We start from the raw sequence: 20,557 nt of genomic DNA on the forward strand, positions 1-20,557 counted from the left end.
AAGTGACTCTTTCTGATCCCACCTGCTTGCTTGGTGGGGCAGCACAGATTGTTCCTGCATCCCCAGGGAAGAATGTAAGGGTAGGGCTTGGAGGGAGAGTCTGGGAACAAGAGCATTACACTGTAGGTGGTATCCCTGACCACAAGCAGAGTATTTAGTAACTAGTACATAAGTCATGAGAAACCGGAGACTAGGCCTGTGTAGGGGATGTGATTAAGGAGTGGTAGTTAAAATAGAAGAGTGCTTAAGAAGCAGAACAGATACAGGACATTCATCAGTCCAAATTCTGATCTGAATATACAGCAAAAACTTGAAACAAATTAGGAAAATGAAAATACATCAGGACAAGTAAGAGTGTGCTTCAGAAGACAGAAGCATCAGTGAGAATCAGCTGAGAAGCAGGCAGCATGCCTGTAGATATGTCCCTGGAAGAATTTCCAATGGAGACAGGGAAGTGTGAATGTTGCTGAAGGGTGTGAATAAGTAGTTAGAAATGTTTTCCTGTGGTTCTGATCACTCAAATTCAGGAAGAATGAATTCAGACTAGGATGACTTCAGGAAGTGTCTGTTAGGGTGATCTGGAAACTTGTGGATCTTCAAGTGAAACAGGAAGAGTTTGCTTAGCTTAGGAAAAGAGTTGAAAAGGGATGTGTTTACTCTGTTGAAATATATATGGAGAGGAAGCACAAGGAAGAAGGTTCTGCTTCTTGGGCAAAATACAGGGCTAGCACTGTAGCATGAGGGCCGAAATGGATGTGTGAGGAGAACTCAGAACAGCCAAGAACTGAGAACAGCCCTTCAGTAGCAGGAACAGGAAATCTGCTTCCCCTGCTTATCCTGTTACATTTCTGCTGTTGTTCCTTTGTATAATTTTTGAACCTATTTATAGAATGTGTCAGTGACCCAGGAGACCCTTCCCACTGCTGTGCTGTGTGTCCCAGTGCTCCCAGCTGGACTCTAACCGTGAGCACTCCCCATGGCCTGCCAGGGGCAGCAGTGTGCCCGGCCAGCCAGCAGCTGAGCCGTGCCTGCTCAGGGGAGCCAGCTCACTGCTGCTGCCACTGCTCTGCTTCTGCTGGGAGCTGCACGCCCGACATGTTCAAAATCATGCTTGGTACCAGATCAGTAGGGGAGGGGAAGCACTAGTCATCCTCCCATTGATACAGGGGAAAATGTGGTAATCTGTTCAAAATATGATTTTGAACATTTTAAGTAGTACTGTACAGTAGAGGTTTCAGAAGGATGTGTGTGATGCTGATTAAAGAATAGCTCAAACTTGAACATTTCTGATTCTCACACATCAGACTTTGGCCTGAGGGGGTCTTGCCATCTCCAGCTTGTCTGCTTTTCTTCCAGTTAGGAGAATGGGGAAAGCACTGTCAGCTGTGAATTTGGCAGGCAGAGATGAAGGGGAAAATAAAAGAAATTAATTTTCCATTGTGGGAGACAAAGGGGAAATTGAGTTCTTCTGAAATCCTGTCATTGACTTTTTAGTTTTCAGTGTTTTTCTATTCTACAGATTAGAAAATAGGTAAGCACTGTTAAATAGATTTCTTCAGTCATTCTTGAATGTCTTTTTTTCTTTTGAATAATTTAAATTGAACATCTACATGGTTAATTGAAAGGGAGAATTAATTTTGTGTGTACTGTGCTAAGATCCCAATTTGCTCCTGGAGTTACTAAAATAAAATAAGCACTGAGAAGAAAAAGTTAGTCAAGAATATCATATCAGTTATGACAGGTGGAATTCATGAAGAAATCACCAAAGCAAAAATAATGCCATCTCTGGCCATCTGTGAGATATATTGGGAATTATATGGAATAGATGCTCAGTGTGGAAGTATCTGGTCTGTCATTGTTTTAAGATGAAGGTATTTGTTGGGCAAATCCTAGATTCCTTTCATTCACCAAGGAAACCAGAAAATAGCTGCTATGTATTTTATTGCAAATATTTTTTCCATAATTATTTAATGGTGCTTCTGTGCATTATTTTACTTTAGTGGCTTGTTTGTTATTGTTTCTGTGTTGTTAACTGTTATGATCTAGTCATGGTTATTTATTCATTATTCATGGGATTTGTTTTTTGTGCATGCTGCCTGTGTGTTATACACATTCTCCATTTGTTTTGACTTCCACAGCCAGAAAATGTTGTCCTGACTCTTCAGGTAATGTCTTATGGTAGATGTACCCCTTTGAAAAGAAACTAACCTTGTCTGCACTGCTGTTTAAACACCGATAGCCAATTTTAATGTCACTTTAAATACTGTTTTTCCATCTAAACTATCTTAAAATAACATGCTGTCATTTAATTTTTGAAGTGTTCAGACACATAGAAAACAGTGATTCTTTTGCAAAATCCAGCCAAATTCTTCTTTTAAACTTGCACTTCATAGTTTTCAGAAGGAAGCACAGGTTTTAACAAGCAGTTAATAATAATAATTAAAAGAGTAGTTTCCATCCTACAATTGTTAATTAGGGCAGAAATTTGCAACTCTGCTTATGGTGGTAATTGCTGTGTTTGGCTCAGTTGGTAATTAGGGATTGTGAGGAAGGGCATCAGCAGAGCTGGAACTAGAGCATGATTGATATTTTGTGAGAAATTGTAACTTGTTTTACAGGACAGTTGTGCAGCCTCAATTTCATCCTTTTGCTGCCGAGTTGCCCTTGTGCTGGTGGATCTGTAAAACAGCAAAGGACTCAAAGTACTAGTGTGAGAATTAGTTCTCCTTAGATTGAGAAAGGAAAAGAGAAGACAGATTTAGCAGGGGAGAAGGACTCCTGGGGCATGCCCACGCTGTGCTGTCTCTGTGCACATTCACCTCCCTGGCCTGCTTTTGGCTGGGTTGTGTTTCCAGCAGAGGGAACAGCAAGGCCAGCTCACAGAGTGTCCCCTGGGGGCCACAGTGCCTCGTGCAGGGCCCTGCCAGGGCTGCCTGGCCCAGCCTCTTGGTCCCAGGGCTCTGCATGTGAAAGCAAGTCAGGGTATTGCCTTGCATTGTTCCCTTTCACTCCTGCCAGCTTTGGAAAGCATCCTTTTAGCTGCGGCTGCCTTGCTGTTTGGCAGCAGAATAAATGCCTTTACCTGAGAGATCTTAAAATCTGTCTGCTTCTGCATGTTTTCCAGTCCCTAAGCAGGTTTCAATTCAGCCCTTTGGAGTAACCCCTGCCATTGTAATCGATCATCCAGTGAAATACTTCCCTTCGGGGTTCAGATGAATTTTTCTACTCTTAGATGAATAAAATGGAGAAAAAATGAAGCCTCCTTTTCCCCCGATAAGGTGTTGCTCTAGGTAGCCTTGCTGACATTTGTGGAGCCTTTTTGGAAACAGATGTGATAAACAGTATATTCATGGTCTGGGAATTCAGATGTGTTCATTTTTAACCTGTTTCCATTGCACTGATTCATATTTATTTTTTGTGAGCCTACTTCTCTCTTAGCACTCACTCTTGTAGTTTGCCTAGCTAATACTCTAGGAAAATAATTATTAGCTATCAGTATCTACAACAATATGTATCTTTTTGTTAGAAAAGTTGTCACTTATTGACAAAACATACCAATTCCATAACCTCAGTAACTCAGTAGATGGTTTAGTCTGTAGTTTGATTTTGAATTCTTTGCTCTGTGTTGATTGCAGTTACTGTGTGATACCTGCTGTTACCAATATTTTTGTCTGAATTACAGGCCATCTACTATGAAATCGGTTTTATAGTCTCCGCAGCCTTGGGATTGCTATTTATTTTGTTACTGCCTCTTGTGGGACTTTGCTTCTGTATGTGTCGTTGCTGTGACAACTGTGGTGGGGAAATGCATCAAAGACAGAAGAAAAATGCTGACTGTCAGAGGAGCTGTTTTGCAACATTTCTTTTTGTTGCTTCTTTAATAATAAGGCAAGTGTGATAAAGAGAACAATATGAACCTTGGTATAGCACTTATTTTGCAGTGTCATATGACAAATGATATTACTGTGTTAGCCTACAGGTGCAGAAATTATTGATTTAAGAAAATTAACTGATTAAAGAAAATCTAATTGCATTATAAAAATGCTGCCACTGTTGCTATCCACAGGTACTTAATTGAGCAGAACATAGGTGTGAAACAAACAAAAAATTATGTATGTATTGGACAAATGACACTTTTGCCAGTCTCAAAACAGTAGTTGTAGAATGTTGCATTACACTTTTGAACATGAGAGACTGTACCCTGTGTTCAGCCCCCATCCCATAGAGAACCTGAGATATCACATGCTGCTGTGTTATTGGTAGTGCTGGGGTGGTGAAAAAAGCAAGTAAGTGATTTCCTCCAGTAGTTGCTAAACTCCAGATATTGATACTAGTTCAAAACAATGGGTTTTCTTCTGGGTCCTGTGTTGTTTAAACCATGCAAGCACTCCCTGTAAATCCTGGAGTTTGGAGACATTTTTGCACTGTTGGTGTTAGGACTATACTCCTCTGCTGGGTATGTAATGGGTGGTGAGGAACTACAATCAGGATTTCTTCCTACTTTCAGAATACATTGTTTGTTTTCAGGCTTTCTGTTTTCCTTTAACTTCTTCATGTTTTCACCTGCCTACTATCCTTATTTTGTGATTATATTAAAGAAGAAAAAAGGTGTTTTGATCTATACAGTGTGACTGTTCAGTCATATGGGATGTACTTTGTCACTTTGCTGTAATCTAAATGGTTTTTTTTTCTGTTACTGTGTATCATGACAAATGGTGACCTTGCTTATGCTTCAACAGGGGATGGGCTGATATCAGATATGGGAACATGCTCTTTTCTCCCCAACATCACTAACAAGCATGACCCTTAGGAATTTGAAAACTCAAAAACTGAATGGTGTAGGGTGATAAGTGCATCCCTGCCATGATGACAGGACAAAAATCCTTTATGGTTCAAGTGTGCCTTGAAGACAGTAAGTTATTAAATTACCCCTCAACATGTTGAAACTGGAGGTTGGTCACAGAGCTTGCCAGCTGTCTTTCCACCACATTGCAGATGCTGTGTTGCAGCATGCTGCTTTCTGGCTATTATGACTGGGGAATGTTGCCTGTTAGTAGAAAAACTAAGATTGAGCCCCTTGTTGGTCTCTCTAACCTGTGCCTTTGCTGCCAGCTATCCTTGTGGGATTAAGCACAGCCAGCACACCCAAGTGATTCTTCCCAGGTCAGCACTGGCAGATCAGTGATCCCTAGTTATATGCTCTCCAGAACCAAGGAAATTGCCTCTTTAGTGTCTCCTTCCCCCCTCCCTTTCTTTATGAGACATCATGGTATATCAGATGCTTATCCAAAGTGGGCGTTGTTGCCTGAAATCATTCTGAAGGTTGAGTAGAGATAATCTCATATGAGGACTCCCTGGTTAAGTCTCTAATGCTGTGAGTGATGTGCAAGGCAAGATAGAACTTTATAAGGCTAATATTACTGATCCCAGACTGACTGAGGGCTCAAGTCTCCAGTGTGCCAAAGAGAGGTTCTCCTGCCCTTCCTGGATCTTCTTTAACAAGTGACAAGGAGGTGCTGTGTCTGTGTCTGTTTAAGCCCCTGTCAGGTTGCTTACTGCTGTGCTGTAACACAAAAGGACAGTCTTACTGCTAGCCATTGCCCCAGCAAAAAATACTGGAGGAAGCCTGAGGTTTACTTAAAACTGGTGCTACATGTCTTGTACTGTACTCAGAAAGTATCCTTGTGAATTTTTGGGGAAATTTTATTACCTGCTTTTCTTCAAAGTTCCTATGCAATTTCAGCTTAGGTGGAAGGTTTACCTGTAATTCTTCCCAAAATCACACTTCTCAAGGACTGTGCCAGAGCTGAATATGTAATAATAATAACAACCAGATAATAGTGTAATAATAACAATAACCAGAAGAGTTTAGTCCTGTGTGAGTAAAATGCTTATGGATACTTGCAGACAGAGGCAAAGGAATGAAAACTTGAATGATCTCTATCAATACAGGGTTACATCGAGATGTGCAATGAAATTACTAAGGCAGACCCTGTTATAGTTTGGGTATAATTTAAGTTCATGAAGCATGGGAGACCTTCTTTGGGAATAGGTGTCCCAAACCCCTGCCAAGAGACTGGAATGCTACAGACTCCTTTACCCTGAGCTGTGCTGCTTCAGAAGATGCACTTGGCAAGGCTGGCATCCCACAGACAGAATTTCTAGGGGGTGGATTTCTTCAGGATTACCATCTCAGTGTATGTTCTCCAACTTCTCCCTCTCTCCCAGTGCACCAAATATTCTGGGATTCTCTCATTGAGCCATTCTTTTTCTTTTTCTTCTTTTTTTTTTTTTTTCCTGTCCTTGATAAGGAAAAATGGTTTCAAACTGTCTTTCCTTGGGTGGGAGAGGCAGGTTAAATGCCCAGTGGGGAGAGTATTGGTAGGGGAAAGACGCTGACTGTGGAGCTTGCAATGGACTGTGTATCTAGGCAACAGCTCTAGAAAACTCCAGGAGTGTGGGGATGGGTTTCCTTGTGTGTCAGGATGCAAGTTCACACTGACATACATGTGCTCTTAATGCAGATTTTAGAATATCTCAGCCAGTAGATTTTAATCACGATGAACATTTCTTCTCACTTTTCCACTGATGTAGTGCTCTGGTAATTAGAATGAGATTTTAGACTAAGCTTACTGGAGTGGTGTGTACAGGAAGTGTAAGTTTGAGGATTTTTCTTTCAATTTAAAAAAAAGGCTTCAACTGGATCTGCTTTCTGCAGGTGGGGCTTAAGTGAGAAGTACACTTTCCTCAAGGAGGAATATAAGAAAGAAGTCAGAAAACCTGTGATTATATATGCAGATGTTTATCTTGATAAGCCTTTAGGGTGTCATTTTCCAGAACATACACTTTCTGTTTGAAATATTTCTGTATAGATTTAGTTAAAAATACATGCAGTTTTTTTGGTAGTTCACAGCTTTTATACATGACTGTTTCCCTACAAAGTAGGATTCTATTGCTAAAGAGCAGAGGATGTAGAAATAATCTATCAAGTACCTAGCTAAGTAGATTTGGTATTCCAGACTTACGTAAACAATTACATTATTTTCTTCAAATGTTAACTGAAAGTTTAGGGACAGAGACCTGCTATTAGATTTTACTCACTAGTCATCTGCAAGCTTAGGCAAGGATGCTTTCTCTGGGAAAGAAATATAATTTCAGTACATTTTTGTACATTATAAAGGCAAGGGAGGAATGTTTGATTTTTAAGGAAGCATAAATTGTGATACCAAATTTGCTGGTGATAGAAAATCTCCTGGTTATTGCATAGAAAAACACATAGTCAGTTTTGTGTGCCTCCAAGAGGGCTTGTGTTATAACCTCTTTTTTTGAAGTAATGGATGTTCAGGAAAGCCAAGTCTGGAGGAAGGAAGTGGTGTTTGGCATCTTGGCAGGTTCCTCATCCAGCTTCACATTTGTCCTCTTGGCTTTGTAGGGTTGGTAATACACATTGTTCAGTACTATAGTGTCTGAATTGTTCAGTCAATAAAATCTGAAAGAATTGGTGGAAAAGTTGATACAGAAGTCTCTGTCAGTTATTTTTTAAAATTCTTTATCTGGTAGTGAGGAAGGGGGCTATTCTTCCAATGTGTGAATGAGCTCAAGGTTTCTATTTTGTGACTTGAAATTTTTTGCAAGCTCAGCTAAAGGAAAAGCTTGCAACTTGGTTTAGTAACATTTGTATGCATCTGTGAAACCTGGCAAGAAACTTGAGAGTGGAATATTGGACTCCTGAAGAATTGTTAAAACAATTTTCTTAACCTGTTACAGAAGTGGCATGTCCTTTTTATTCCTGCTTTATGACTTTCTCCTCATAGCTGCTTATTGAATGTTGACTGAAGGCTCAGTTACATAATAAATAGATTTTTCCTCTCATGTTGTGTGTTTGTTTAGTTACAGTCAGAGTATAGTCAGAGTACCTTGGCTGCTTGAAGTATCTATCTTGTTTCCTCCCACTCTTCCCATTTAGGAAGCTGAAGAGAAAGATGTGCTGAGATCTTACAAAGTACTGTTTTGTTAGCTCCAATTGACCTTTCTGATCTCTGAGCATAGAATCCAAAGGATAAAAATGCTGTCTGTCTAAAGAATGAGGATGTGGTCATAAACTCTGAGCCTCAGAGCAATATACATGTTTGCTTTTCCTAATACCTTGAGATTGTTTGTCTTCTGATTAACAAAGAAAATCTAAAAATATTTTGATAGCAATTGCCATCACAGAGTGAAAAGAAATAATATATTGCCTGTATTCAAAATTAAACTGTTTACTATGCTTGTCATAGAATTATAGAATGGTTTCAATTGAAAGTTACTCAGTTCCTTGGTATTTAGGCATTCTGAGTTCTCAGTCCTTGAGAATGGTGGTAATAGTGTCTGCTTGAGTGTTGGTCATAGTGGCAATTTGCTGTAGGTTAAGTAGGAGGATAAATGTGTCCCTTTGTTCCTTAGTGACTTCTGGGAGGTTAATTAACAGCCAGTTTTGAAGACAAAACTGTGAAATTTTGAGTAGAGAAGCTACCACTTTATGTCAGTCTCTGTTGTCCTGTCATGAATATTTTTGGATATGGAAAGAAATGGTAATACAGGAATCCTAATACATCTGACCTGTAGCATATAGTCCTTCCATTTCTCCCTGTGAGCTGCTTTGAAATTGAAATTAGAATTTTCTAATTGAAATTAGAATTTTCCCTCAGAAAGTATTTTTCAGAGCAACAAATCCTTGCATATGTGACCAGTTTTATCAGGAGAACAAGCCTTTACATTGTTTGGAAAAGCAACATAAAGATGAAGGTTTGGTATTGATTCACTGAAGAAGGAGATGAGCATCATAAATCAGAGTGATGAACAATGAACAGCGATCAAATATAAAATAATCATCAGTGCTGACAAGAAGTCTAGCTCATTTTCCACCTTTTGTTTCAGTATCAGGAAATGCATTATTTTAGCATTAATATGGAATATTTGTGTGCTTTTGAAAGATCCATGCAATTATGTAAATAAATTGTGTTATTATGAATAAACCTTGCTGAAGTTATCAAATGAAAAATACTGCTTTTCACAGTTAACTGGCAAGCATTTGTTTACAGCTGTGTCAAGGTTAATGCTACTTGTAAAAGACCCAATGTTTCTGAGTCTCATACAACTTACTTAGGCTATATACACATTTTCTGACAGCACCCATGCAAATGGATTAATAGTTGTACATTAATAACTTCAGAAGATTTTGTGGGTAACATCACTTTTCCTTTCTTTTTCATTAATTAGTAATGCAATATTGGCCCTTTTGGCTTAGTGTTACAGTCTGCTTCATGGTGTATGTGAGAACCTGTAATAGTTTAGGGAGACCTTTCTTTCCTTTGATAATACTGACTTGTTTTTGCTGTAATTTTTTGATTCTGTCTTATGTTAGAATATGCACTTACACAAACAAATATCTGTTATCTCTATTTTTTGTAGTGTTGGAGTGCTCTGTGCATATGCTGCCAACCAGCATTTAACTAACCAAGTCCGAGGAGCAAAGAAACTGGTTAACAGTAATTTTAAAGATCTGAAAATTTTCCTTAACGACACTCCAGCGGTAAAGAACTTTTTCTTTATGGGGAATGAGGCTGGGAGGGAAGAGGTGTAAATGAGAAATACGGAAGAAAATAATTCTCTCTTTCTGTATACCAGCAGTATTTTCTTTATTTTTGTATGTCAGTCTCACTAAGTAGAATAAATAGTGCAAGGTAAGATGTTTTCACACAGCAGTCAGTGCTTGGGAGTTACCCTGGTGGATCAGCATTGCTTGAACAACTCCTGAGCTGCATTTTGGGAGTTAGCTGCTGTGATGCTTGTAGGCCCTTTTCCTCCTACTGAACTAGTGTAGATCACAAGCAGAGGATAAATAATTTGGAAAAAAAAAAGGTTTTAAAAGAAAAGCATTAAAAATGTATGACATGAAAACTTTGATTCCTTGTTGCTCTTTCTTGTTTCCTTGTATTTTGGGCATAGTTTTGTGGGCTTTGGGACAGAGCCACAATAACTTCTTTTCCAGGAATATTTTGGACTGTTTCTTCTGTAAACCAAAGTCACACTGTATCATACTGAACAGGAAAGAGTCTTTTCTTTCAAATTTTCCTTAGAGTTCCATAAGCAGTCCTCTGCATATCTTGTTTTGTGTTGGAAAAAAAAGCTAGATAGGAAGAATTGTAGACAATGTGCAATTTCAATTCTTAGTGAATTTACAGGGGGCACAAAACGTCTGACATTTCTATTACTTTCATTAGTTTTAATAATTTGAATTCAATTTTATTAATCTGTTTTACTTCCATGTGACTGATACATTAGAAATAGGTGGAATTCATGCAGTTATGTGGAATCCACAAGTGTGGTAGCATCCCAGTCACGGTAATTCTGGGGTGCTTTTCTGCTCACCAGGGCTGTGTGAGAACAGGAGACATCTTGGGAGAGGCCTCAAATGTTTTCCTACCTGAAGTTTTTCCCCACATTTTTTTGTGTGTGGTGTTGTGACAAGTGGATGCTGTAGGTATATGGCGAGAAGTGGAGATCATGCCAATCAACAATCCCTCTTGAAACAGAGTGCTTTTGGTCAGTCTGGAGCTGATGCTGGGCACAGAAGGATCAGTGCAGTCACATCAGAAACCACCATGGTCCCCTTGACAGTGTTCTGACACTCAGGAACTTCAGGGGAGAAAATCTGTTATGTAGAAGTAATTACTTGAATAGAGGAAAAGAAAATAGACACTAGCTAAAATGTTAATAAAAACACTTAATTATTAAATTTAAAAGTGTCAGGACTTGAACACTTCTGCCTGAGGTTAGTCAAAGTCTCACTTAGTAGTTTTTTAGTTTCAGAGTGGTATTATTACCTTTTCTTTTTTAGACTTGGTGTTACTGCAGTCATCAGCTGTATCTCATGAGTTATTTTGTCAGACAAGGTGCATGAGTATCATGTATGCACACACATTTGTAAGAATTTCTTGAGGAAAGGGGAAGAGCTACAATTTTTAGAAAAAAGTTCTAAAGTTTAATTGTCTGTAAAGCTCTGAAATTTGAAATGATGTCCTTGAATCATCAGTATGAGGTGTGTACAGCACATAAGAGGATTTGAAAAAGAAGTCCTGGGTTAAGAGTTCATGTCACAGGAGATTTGCAGACTGTGAGTATTGAGCAATAACACCATTAGTCATACAGAATCACCTTTGTCTGGGACATTGCTGGAGACAATGCAAAACCTTTGAGACCTGCATCCTTGCTAAATTTTATTTCTTTGGTTAACCTAGGTAGACCAAAATAATAAATAAGCAAAAATATACCTACAGCCTTCTCAGTAAGAAACTCAATTTTTTTCTCCTGTTAGAAGAAGGAGATCCACTCCTCACTTTGTCATTTAATTAGATTTACTGATCAATAGGATCAGTGTTTCGAGGGTGGATTTTTTTGTCTTTTTTTATTTCACAGAAAGTTTGAGACTGCAAGCCAGATATACTTTGTACACATTTGAATCATGCTTAAAATTGGAAATCCATTTTTCAAGTGTTTTAACCATTACACCACTTTAGCTTGATTGGGGTAGAATTCATTATTTTAAGCATGCAGAAATCAATAATTTCTTTTCAAAGTTAGTGTCATTTTTCCACTTGGGATGGTTCTTTACTAGCTTTTTCTCCAAACCCAGGACTTGGTGGTAATTGAGGTGCTGTTCTACATTGTTATGGTGTTTTGGTAGAGCTCAGGTCGAGACTGGGCCAAATCCACCTGGAGGTGAGGAAAACTACTTGTGTTCAGACAGAGCAGCTGACTCCTTTCCACAAGAGAAGCTCTGAGAGGCTGCCCAAACACAAATCCATTCTCTTGGTGAATTGTTTCAAAATTGCCACCACATCAATGCCATGCCTTTCCATGAAGGAGGAACTCATGCCAGAGAAGATCAAGTAACAGAGTTGAAGACATGGAAAACCTTATTGGCCTGACTGACTTGAAGCCTCCCTAAGGCCACTGTGGCTGCTAGTTGATATTTTTGAGCTGAATCGTTGAGCACAGAGCTGTTCCAGTTAAGTAGATATCCCAGTCAAACACCTCCTTTATGTGCAGTTCTGTTAGGCAAGTAAAGTACTTGGTTAGTTGAAAACAGTAGAAGGCCAGTGTTTGGAGGGGTTTGCACACTTTGATTGTTTCAGAGTGACTATTTGACACATTCAAAAGTGTTACTTTTTTCAGTTATTTTAATAGTTTTTTAATAATTTTCTTCTCAGCAAATTGATTACTTGGTGAACCAGTACAACACAACTAAGGATAAAGCATTGTCTGACCTAAATAGTAAGTATTTTTATTTAAAGGGGATTAGCAATGTATATTTAAAAGCTTCAATAGGATAATGTAATTAGCTCATAGTGCAAAGTGAAATTTCATTTATGAGAATATAGTTTTCAAATAGAAGTGCTGTTCTCAGTGGTAAATGAGACTAAAATCCTTTTCACATAATATGTCTCAGAGCTGGTATAATGCATAGTATTTCCCAAAATAAAAGTATTTTATTAAATTATTATCCAATAAGTCAGGCTAATATTTTATTTTCCTTTTCAGTTTTGTAATATTTTGGAATATTTGTCCTCAGGTCTTAAAATTGGAGCCAAATATCAAGGAACAGAGCTACTAGCAGTTGTGATAGTTCCAGTGAGAGAGATCTCTGTTTATTTTTCTTGTTCTACCTTTGTCCTCTGTTCAGCTAGGAGTTGAGTTATAAGCTTATCTTCTTTCTAAAGCTGCTTAATGTATTTGCCATTTCAGAACAAGCAGTTGAAGAGCAGGAGATAAATTTGAATTAGAGCTGCTGCACTTTCCCCTTCAGCACAGTTACAATATTAGGCATCATATTTCAAGCTCTCAGTAAATAAAAACAACCAGAAAACTGACTGGGATTTTTTTTGTAATTTAAGATTCACTTTCCAAAATTCCTATTAGAAGGAGCTGACCATAATCAGTACACACAATGATTCAAGGTGCATTGTTTGCCAGGTGTTTATAAATGCATACAGGTTTCATTGTTGGATTGAGGGATTGTTGCTGGGATCAAACTGTGCAGCTGTGGCATTGTGCCACTTATAATAAATTGATTCTCATGTCCAGAATCTCTGCTTCTGTGTAGGTTTAAAATGTATATTAAAAGTAGTTTTCAATTCAGCCAGCTTTGCATACCCTAAGGTTAATATGTCTTGTCTATGTGAGGCTTTATTGCACATTGAATATGCCTGTAAAAGTAGTGGTAGCAGTAGGTAAGTAGTCTTCCTACTTAATTCTCAGCAGGAGCACTCTGGTCTAAAAAATAGATGTAAACTTTAAGTCTATGATAATAATAACAGTAATAATAAAAAAATTGATGTTTGTATTTCAAGTATTAGCTTGAAGCATCCCAGCCACTCCTAACTGAAATTTCAAATTAAATGTTTATTTGTTCTCAAGACAAATTTATAATGTTAGTTAACAGATCCTACAGGGTCTGTGATGAGAGAATCATGAAATAAAGATAACTTTTATTTTCTTGAAATATCAGAATTAAGTGTGTGATGCCTGGCTACAGAAGGATTTTTTCCTAAGGGAATCAACAGTAGTAGGAATCTCCAGAGAACTGCAGATGAGTTCAGTTTGCCTACCTTAAGGAAATGTGGAAAAATGTTTAATATTTGGTAGAAGTTCTCAACCCAAGCCAGACGTGATAGTGCTGACAGGAAGGGATGCTTCTGTACCAGTGTTCCCATCTCATCAAAAGGAAAACAACTGAAAAATCAGTTTACTGTGATCTGATAATGGAGAGGTCCTGGTGATTACCTAAAGGATGTGTCACATCAGAGTGTTTCACCCAGCTCTGCTCAGTGTTTCTCTGTTGCTTTGCTGCAGCAAGGTTCATTTGTTTGTGGGCAGGGACACTGGAGGAGCTGGGGCTGTGGTGTCCGTGCTGGATGTTCTGCATGAGGTACAGGGGCTTAATGAGCTTAAGGGATTGCAGCAGGGCTGGCTTGGGGGTGACCTTGATGCTGCTGGACACGTGAGGAACAGGGGAAAGGAAAAGAACCCACTTCCTAGTTTCTCTTGCAATATGACATCATAGAGTGTAGTGAAAGACTGTGCCACAAAATTCCTGTCCAGATGCTGGACCACTTGAAGATAAATCGTGGAAAAAATCCTTCCCAAAAAAGTAGTAAATGCAGTGAAATACACATTGTGGAATTTGTTGAAACTTATGTGCCTTTACCCATGTGGTCAAGTGTTCATGAATATTTTCCACCATATTTTCATTTACTTCTTTCATTTATGAACTATAGCTAGCTAAAGCAGAATTGTGTCTCTGCATTACCTTCTGTCACTTAAGTTCTGACTGTTAGGCCTTAGAAAAATTTCAAAAATTTGTGTATATTTATTTAGATGTATATGTATATATGAATGAAATTGTACTTATATATAAGCATACATATATATATATATATATACATAATACATGTATTTGTTAAGTAAAGAGTCTGATAGCAGGTAGTTTAAGAGACAGTTGAAATTGAGCTAGTGTATGATGTGTTGGTTATCTTTATCTCTCCGTATTACAGATGTTGGACCTGTGCTTGGAAGCAGAGTTCAAGAACAGCTGGGAAAAGAAGTGCGTCCTGCACTTGATGCAGCTCTGACAATGGCAGGAGGTAAAGATGTACATGTTGTTGTATAATAATATTCTGTTGCCATGGTAAAACAGACACAGCATGGATAGCTTTGTGCAGTACCATGAGTCAACTTACCATTCTTCTACATGCCTGGATATTTCTTTTAAACAGAGGATTTTACACATCTTAAGATTGATAAATACATTTAAAATTTAAATCAAAATTTATGTGCTATTGTTGATACTTAGTTTTGGCAGTCATTGAATAGGGATGAAATCTGAATTTCCTGCTCCAAGTTGCTGTCCCTTTCTGCTGAATATAAGGGAAACTAGGAAAACTGTCCTTTTAGAGTTGCATTATTATTATAGCCATAAGTATTTTCAGATTAGTCAGGGATTTTTTCCTGTACACTGCCAAGATTATTATGAGAGTGTTAGCCAGCATTTCTTCATTATATCTTTGAGTTTGGCATTGCTCATTATTAGTTCTTTCTCTTTTTAGAGAAAATATTCCTTTATTATTTTTCCATTTAAGGCTTCTTTTTTCATGAATCAGATACAGCTTACAAAGCAAAGGGAAGGCATCTATGGACTTGAGTCACTTTGGTTTTGGTTGGTTTTTTTTTAACCCATGAATTCTCTCTCATTCACTTGTCATCATTCTCCTTTTCTTTTGCTTTATTTCTCATTTTTCTTGAAGTCAAAGTGGAAAGGGCTATCAAAGGTAAAAAGCACAACAAAACCTTATGTGGTGTGAAGTACACTTTGTTTTTGTAACTTTGTGTATTCTTAGTTGTGTCTGTGTGGTTCTTTGTTTACCAAACACCTGCTCAGTGTTTGGGATTATTTTGATTTTCTTTTGGTTGGTGTGATTGGGATGGATTCTAAAGCCAGGCAGCGTGGAACACTCACTAATGCTTGGCTGATGCAACATGATCTCCTTACCTTTCAGCTTGCAGCCATATGATTTGTGAGTTGGATTGTAAGGAAAATACTGAGAATACAATTTGATTGATATGAGCTTTTAGTTTCTAGTGACCAAGTGTTAAAGTTCTTTACTGAATCCACTGAGAAGGGAGAGGTAGGGAAACAGTAGAAAAGAGGGAAGTGGATGAAATACCAATAAAAGTAACCTGAGCACATTACTTGCTCTGTGTAGAAAAGCATAAGTGATATATTTTTATTTGCAAGAAGTACATGTTCTGTGCTAGAATTTTCTGTGCTAGGATGTTTTCTGGGAAGGAGGCAGTAATTAAATCAGTATTTTTAAGATGATCCTATGATTTATGCATGTACACTTTCTCTTCATGTCTGTACCTATAGGCTGCTTTCTAACAAAAGTTGTTTTTTTTTTTCTAAATTCACATCCTTGCAGCCATCAGAGAAACAAAGGAAGCACTAGAAAATGTGAGTGTCTCTGTAGAGGTTTTGCAGGAGGGAACAGAGAGACTTCATGCAAACCTGACAGATGTTAAAATGCACCTGAGCAACACCCTCAATGACTCTGCGTGCAATGCGGCTCAGGCTGCCTCAACCTGCAACATCATCAGGAATTCATTAGCTCAGCTGAACATCAATGCCAATTTTAGTGGGGTAAGATCTTTTAATAATATTTTTCAGACTCTCAAAGTGAGAATAAGCCCAGTAGTGGGTCTGACATTGAATAAGCCCAGTAGTATGTCTGCCATTCAGTGGCTTGGTGTGTGCTGTCACTTGTGAGATAAGTGACCTTCCATTTTTCTGTGTTTCTAGGTAATTCCAGTCACTCTTTTAATCTTCTGTGTAGAAAAGGATAAAATGTGTGTCAAGCAGCTGTGTTAAATTGCTGCTCTGGGCTGTGAAGTAATCTGCCCTCCCAGAAATGCTGGGGGTTAAGCTTTGCTTTTGTACAGCAAAGGTTTCACAAGTGTTTAGGAAGATTCTCCTAAAGATCACTTTAGTTTCTTTACCCTCTCTCCTAACTTTGAAATATTTACTGAATTTGCAAAACTGCTACTTCTATGTGACTCAGGCATGTTTTTCCTTCCCAGTTGCCAGGTGTGAGCTCACAGCTTGCAAAGATCAATGATGTCCTTAAAATAGACCTTTCTAGTCTGGTTCAGAAGGTATGTTTCTTGACAGATTTTTAAACTCTTAATGAATAAACTGGGATATGTGTATCACTTGACTCCCCTTGGTTTCTCAATCAGAATTCTTTTGTTGCCACCTCAACCTGCTTCATGGTTGAATATCTCTCATTGTTTGGCCAGGATTTAACATGTGAAAGTATGAATGCAGTGCTTTGAATCTCCAGGATAATACAAATCTAAAATCTTTCACAAGTTGTCTGCTTGAAAGAACAGTCCTTGATAATGAAAAGACAGAAATGTGGATCCAGTAGCATGCTCTCTACTTTTTGGTTCAAACTAAAGAAATAAAAAAATCCATGGTCTCTGAATTAGTCTTATTGTATTCTGGCTATCTTGAAATATTTATTTCAAATTCTTTATGTGCATACATCTGGTGCAATGGACCAAGTGTAATGGCTATTAGTAATTTTGCAAAACTTTACACAAAAAACCCATGATTTTCACCTAGGAAAAGAATGGCTTAGTTTGAGAGGTTGAAAAATCTAGGAATCTGAAAACATGTGCTAGGAGTAGAAGGCACTTTCTGAAACCAAAGGCTGTGTGTAGGGGTTGAGGCCCCTTCCTGCTTTGCATGATCAGGCTTACAGGGAGTAAGGCTTCCTGTGCCCACTGCCATGGTTTGTCCTTCCTGACAAGTGAGCTGCTGACCTTGGTCCCCATAGTGTGGGCCCCTTCTTTCCCCTTCTCACTGAAGAAGGCATTGCAATCTCATTAGAGGCAGTTGTATTTCATTGTTTGTAATATGGATTTTGTGTTTGGAAGGCATGGACTTGGAAACAGGAGGTGTTAGGCTGGTGCAGAGTAACTCCTTTCACTTTGTGAATCTTCATATGTGTGTTTTTGGCTTTTAGATGAGCTATAAGACCTGACAGGCAGCAAAGTATGAGATCTGTGACTGATTCATGTGTATTTAAATATAGAATTTTTTTTTTCTCCAGGGAATATTCTGGAGACCAAACTATAGCTGAAATATATTTAGAGTTTTGCTTTTACCTTTTCTAATATGCAGTGATAAAACCATGTTTTTCTTAGTATTACCATGTACATTTTAGTATGTGTGTACTTTTGATCTTTTGATCCTTAAATAAAAGGAAAAAAACCTGCCAACAATTTGACAAGGAGAAATATGCCATAATTTTTAATGTGTTTTTCTTAGGGTTATGCAGCATTTAATGATACTCCAGACTTGGTAGTGAATCAAACCAGGAACATTTTATCAGGTGAGAACAAACTATCTTTTCGCTTTGCTTAATGTTTTTATTTTCTTTTATTGGTAATATAATTTTTTTGCTAAATATAATGAAAAATGAAAATGTGAAATTTTACAATTTTTTAAAATTTGGTGCCAGAGGAAAAAAACATAGAAAGCACTTTTGTCATGATGACAACTCTAAATTAAATCTAAAAATAGACCATGTGGTATTTTATTGAGGAGTTTCATCTGTTAGGCTTTTTACTGCTCAAGTAATGAGAAATCTTGTGATCCTCACTTCACACTGATGCTTTATTTGGTTGAAAAACTAATTTTCTTTGACCAGTGTGTTTGTGACATACTTAGGAGTGTGATGTTAGGAAAGCTGACCCCCTCCTGCTGCTGATTTAAGATGTGGTAGATGGTGAAGTGAAAGTCAAATACGCCTTTAGGATAACTGAAATGGTGTCTCAGTTGTTTTGTTACTTAGGCTTTACACTTTTTGCTCTTTGCCTGTACCTGTATGGTAGTATAGCATATGTTTACTAATCTGTTCTAATTTTTATTCTTGCATTGTGGACCTGTTCTGCATTATATGTAAACAGCTGTTCCTTGTAAGTTGTTCTGGTTTGGTTTTTTTTCTTCCCCTCCTGGGCAAAATGTAGCACAGTGTACCTACAAGCATAGTGTACTGTGTGAACTTGCCTGTAATGAGCCAGTTTTCTAAAACTGATATTATACTTTTCATTAGGAAAGCTAGGGCAGCCTTACTCATTTTCCATATCTGAGATGTGTAAACACAGACAAAACATCATAATTTATCTATTTATAAATTGTTGGGGCTTTGTTTGTATAAAAACTGAATTTGAGTTAAAATTTGCATTTATCTGTAAACTTCTAAAACAGCTGTGATTTATTACATGGTTGAATTTGAGGAGTAATCATCAAACAGACAAAGGCTTGTCCAGTTGTGTTTTGAGAAAGAAGAAAGTATTGCCTACCACAAAATTTGAACCTGTAGTTACACATCCTGCTTTTTTCAAGTATGTTTCCAGTTGAAGGAAGGGAAGAGCATAGAGGAACTGCATTTTACACAGAGACAATATGAATAATAAGTGAATTAATCATGTCTTTGTATATCTAAATAATGTCTATCTAAACTGTAAGTAGAAGGCAGCATTTTAGGTCATAATCTGAGGGGAAAATAGCTTAATGGATTGTTACCTCAGGAGTGTTGCTGACTAATTGGAATGAGTTCATTTAAGTAATCTCTTTTAATAAGATTGAAAATAACTAGTATAGATTCTCAATATAGACAGTCCAATTTCTGTCACAGTGTTGTATTCCCAAGATATGGAGTTTAAATAGATTCTGTTCTTCTCTTTTGTAAACTTGGTGGTTAATTGTCTTGCTCAGTGTTTAATTTGAGTGTTTAATGTTTAATTTGCAATATTGCATGAAAAGCAAGATTTAGGTTGGCTAGATAAAAAGTGACACTTTCATTATAATGAGAGGAAGGAGGAAGATCTCTGGCTCAATGTCTGCATCTTGAATCATTAAACTGAATGCTAAAACACAGTGTGCATTTTGAAATGCTGTTGTGCTACTTCAAAGCTTGATGCTTTTGTTGCCTGCTTGTGTTTTCCTCACACTTGTCTTCATGGCTTGCTTGTTTCATGTGGCAAATGGCTTAATAACATTTTATAATGCATAAATGGAATGTGAATTTCCTCTAAGAATCTGTAACAGTGAAATATGTTTGTTCTTTTAGACATCAAAAGTGTGCTGGAATCCATTGGTTCAAACATTACTACCTTCACAAGAGCACTCCCTGTTCAGAAGATTTTGGCAGATTTGATGGTGCATCTTACACAGAGTGAGGCATATGTTCAAGATTATTTTCCACTAGTGGAGCAGTATGATTTCTACAGGTATGTACAAGAAGTAAGGCAGGACTGAAGTGCTACCTGTTGTTAATACTTTGTATCATTTTAATGTTCTGTAAAGGAAAGTAAATGGGTAACGATGAACACAGTGAAAGAAAGATGTATAAAGCAGTTGTTTGTAACTGGCATTTTGATAAAAGCAAGAAGCACAGCTAATCAATAACTGGATTGTATAATCAGTTAGTGGATCACAAACCACCTCTTGTTTCACCACAGATCAAGATGTGGTTTCTGCTCTGCAGCCCTTCAGGTCTTTTCCAGGAAGGATAGATACAGGTGGATGTCAAAGACACAGCACCCAAATGAACTGATTATTTCATAATGCCAGGGTGACCTTTTATCTAAATCTTGTTCCCATTGAGTCTCTGGTGAATTGTGAGGGCAGAGGATCAGAAAGGCCTTGGAGCCAATCCATTGTTACTGCACCTTTTGTACTGCAGAGCAGGAGTGGGAGGGATTCTGCTTCACACCTTGTAAATCCTCGTGCACCTGTGCTTCTCCCTACTGGCCTTTGTGATTGAATGTACCTTGAGAAAAACATCCTTCTTGAGACTTTTTGTTTCTTACAGTTGAGTAACCTCATATTTTGACTTGTAAAACTTTTCATTTCATACGATCTGTCTTTGTCCAGATTTACTCATCTCTG

General features: G+C 37.8%; 1 protein-coding gene across 9 annotated transcripts in view; it reads left to right on the forward strand.

Annotated features, from left to right (window-relative positions):
- The window catches only part of PROM1 (prominin 1), a 61,089-nt gene that overhangs the window by 23,787 nt on the left and 16,745 nt on the right, over positions 1 to 20,557 (forward strand). For 5 of the 9 annotated variants that reach the window (XM_059470976.1, XM_059470982.1, XM_059470977.1 and 2 more), the window contains exons 4-12: positions 2,139 to 2,165; positions 3,683 to 3,888; positions 9,451 to 9,571; positions 12,252 to 12,315; positions 14,595 to 14,684; positions 16,020 to 16,237; positions 16,675 to 16,749; positions 17,930 to 17,993; positions 19,737 to 19,896. In XM_059470976.1, the coding sequence (XP_059326959.1) occupies positions 2,139 to 2,165; positions 3,683 to 3,888; positions 9,451 to 9,571; positions 12,252 to 12,315; positions 14,595 to 14,684; positions 16,020 to 16,237; positions 16,675 to 16,749; positions 17,930 to 17,993; positions 19,737 to 19,896 (1,025 nt within the window). The remainder of the gene's footprint in view (positions 1 to 2,138; positions 2,166 to 3,682; positions 3,889 to 9,450; positions 9,572 to 12,251; positions 12,316 to 14,594; positions 14,685 to 16,019; positions 16,238 to 16,674; positions 16,750 to 17,929; positions 17,994 to 19,736; positions 19,897 to 20,557) is intronic. The other 4 variants (XM_059470978.1, XM_059470979.1, XM_059470984.1 and 1 more) reach the window with 1 other exon arrangement.

This window comes from Ammospiza nelsoni, chromosome 4, assembly GCF_027579445.1.
Source record: "Ammospiza nelsoni isolate bAmmNel1 chromosome 4, bAmmNel1.pri, whole genome shotgun sequence".
Classification (NCBI taxonomy): Eukaryota; Metazoa; Chordata; class Aves; order Passeriformes; family Passerellidae; genus Ammospiza; species Ammospiza nelsoni.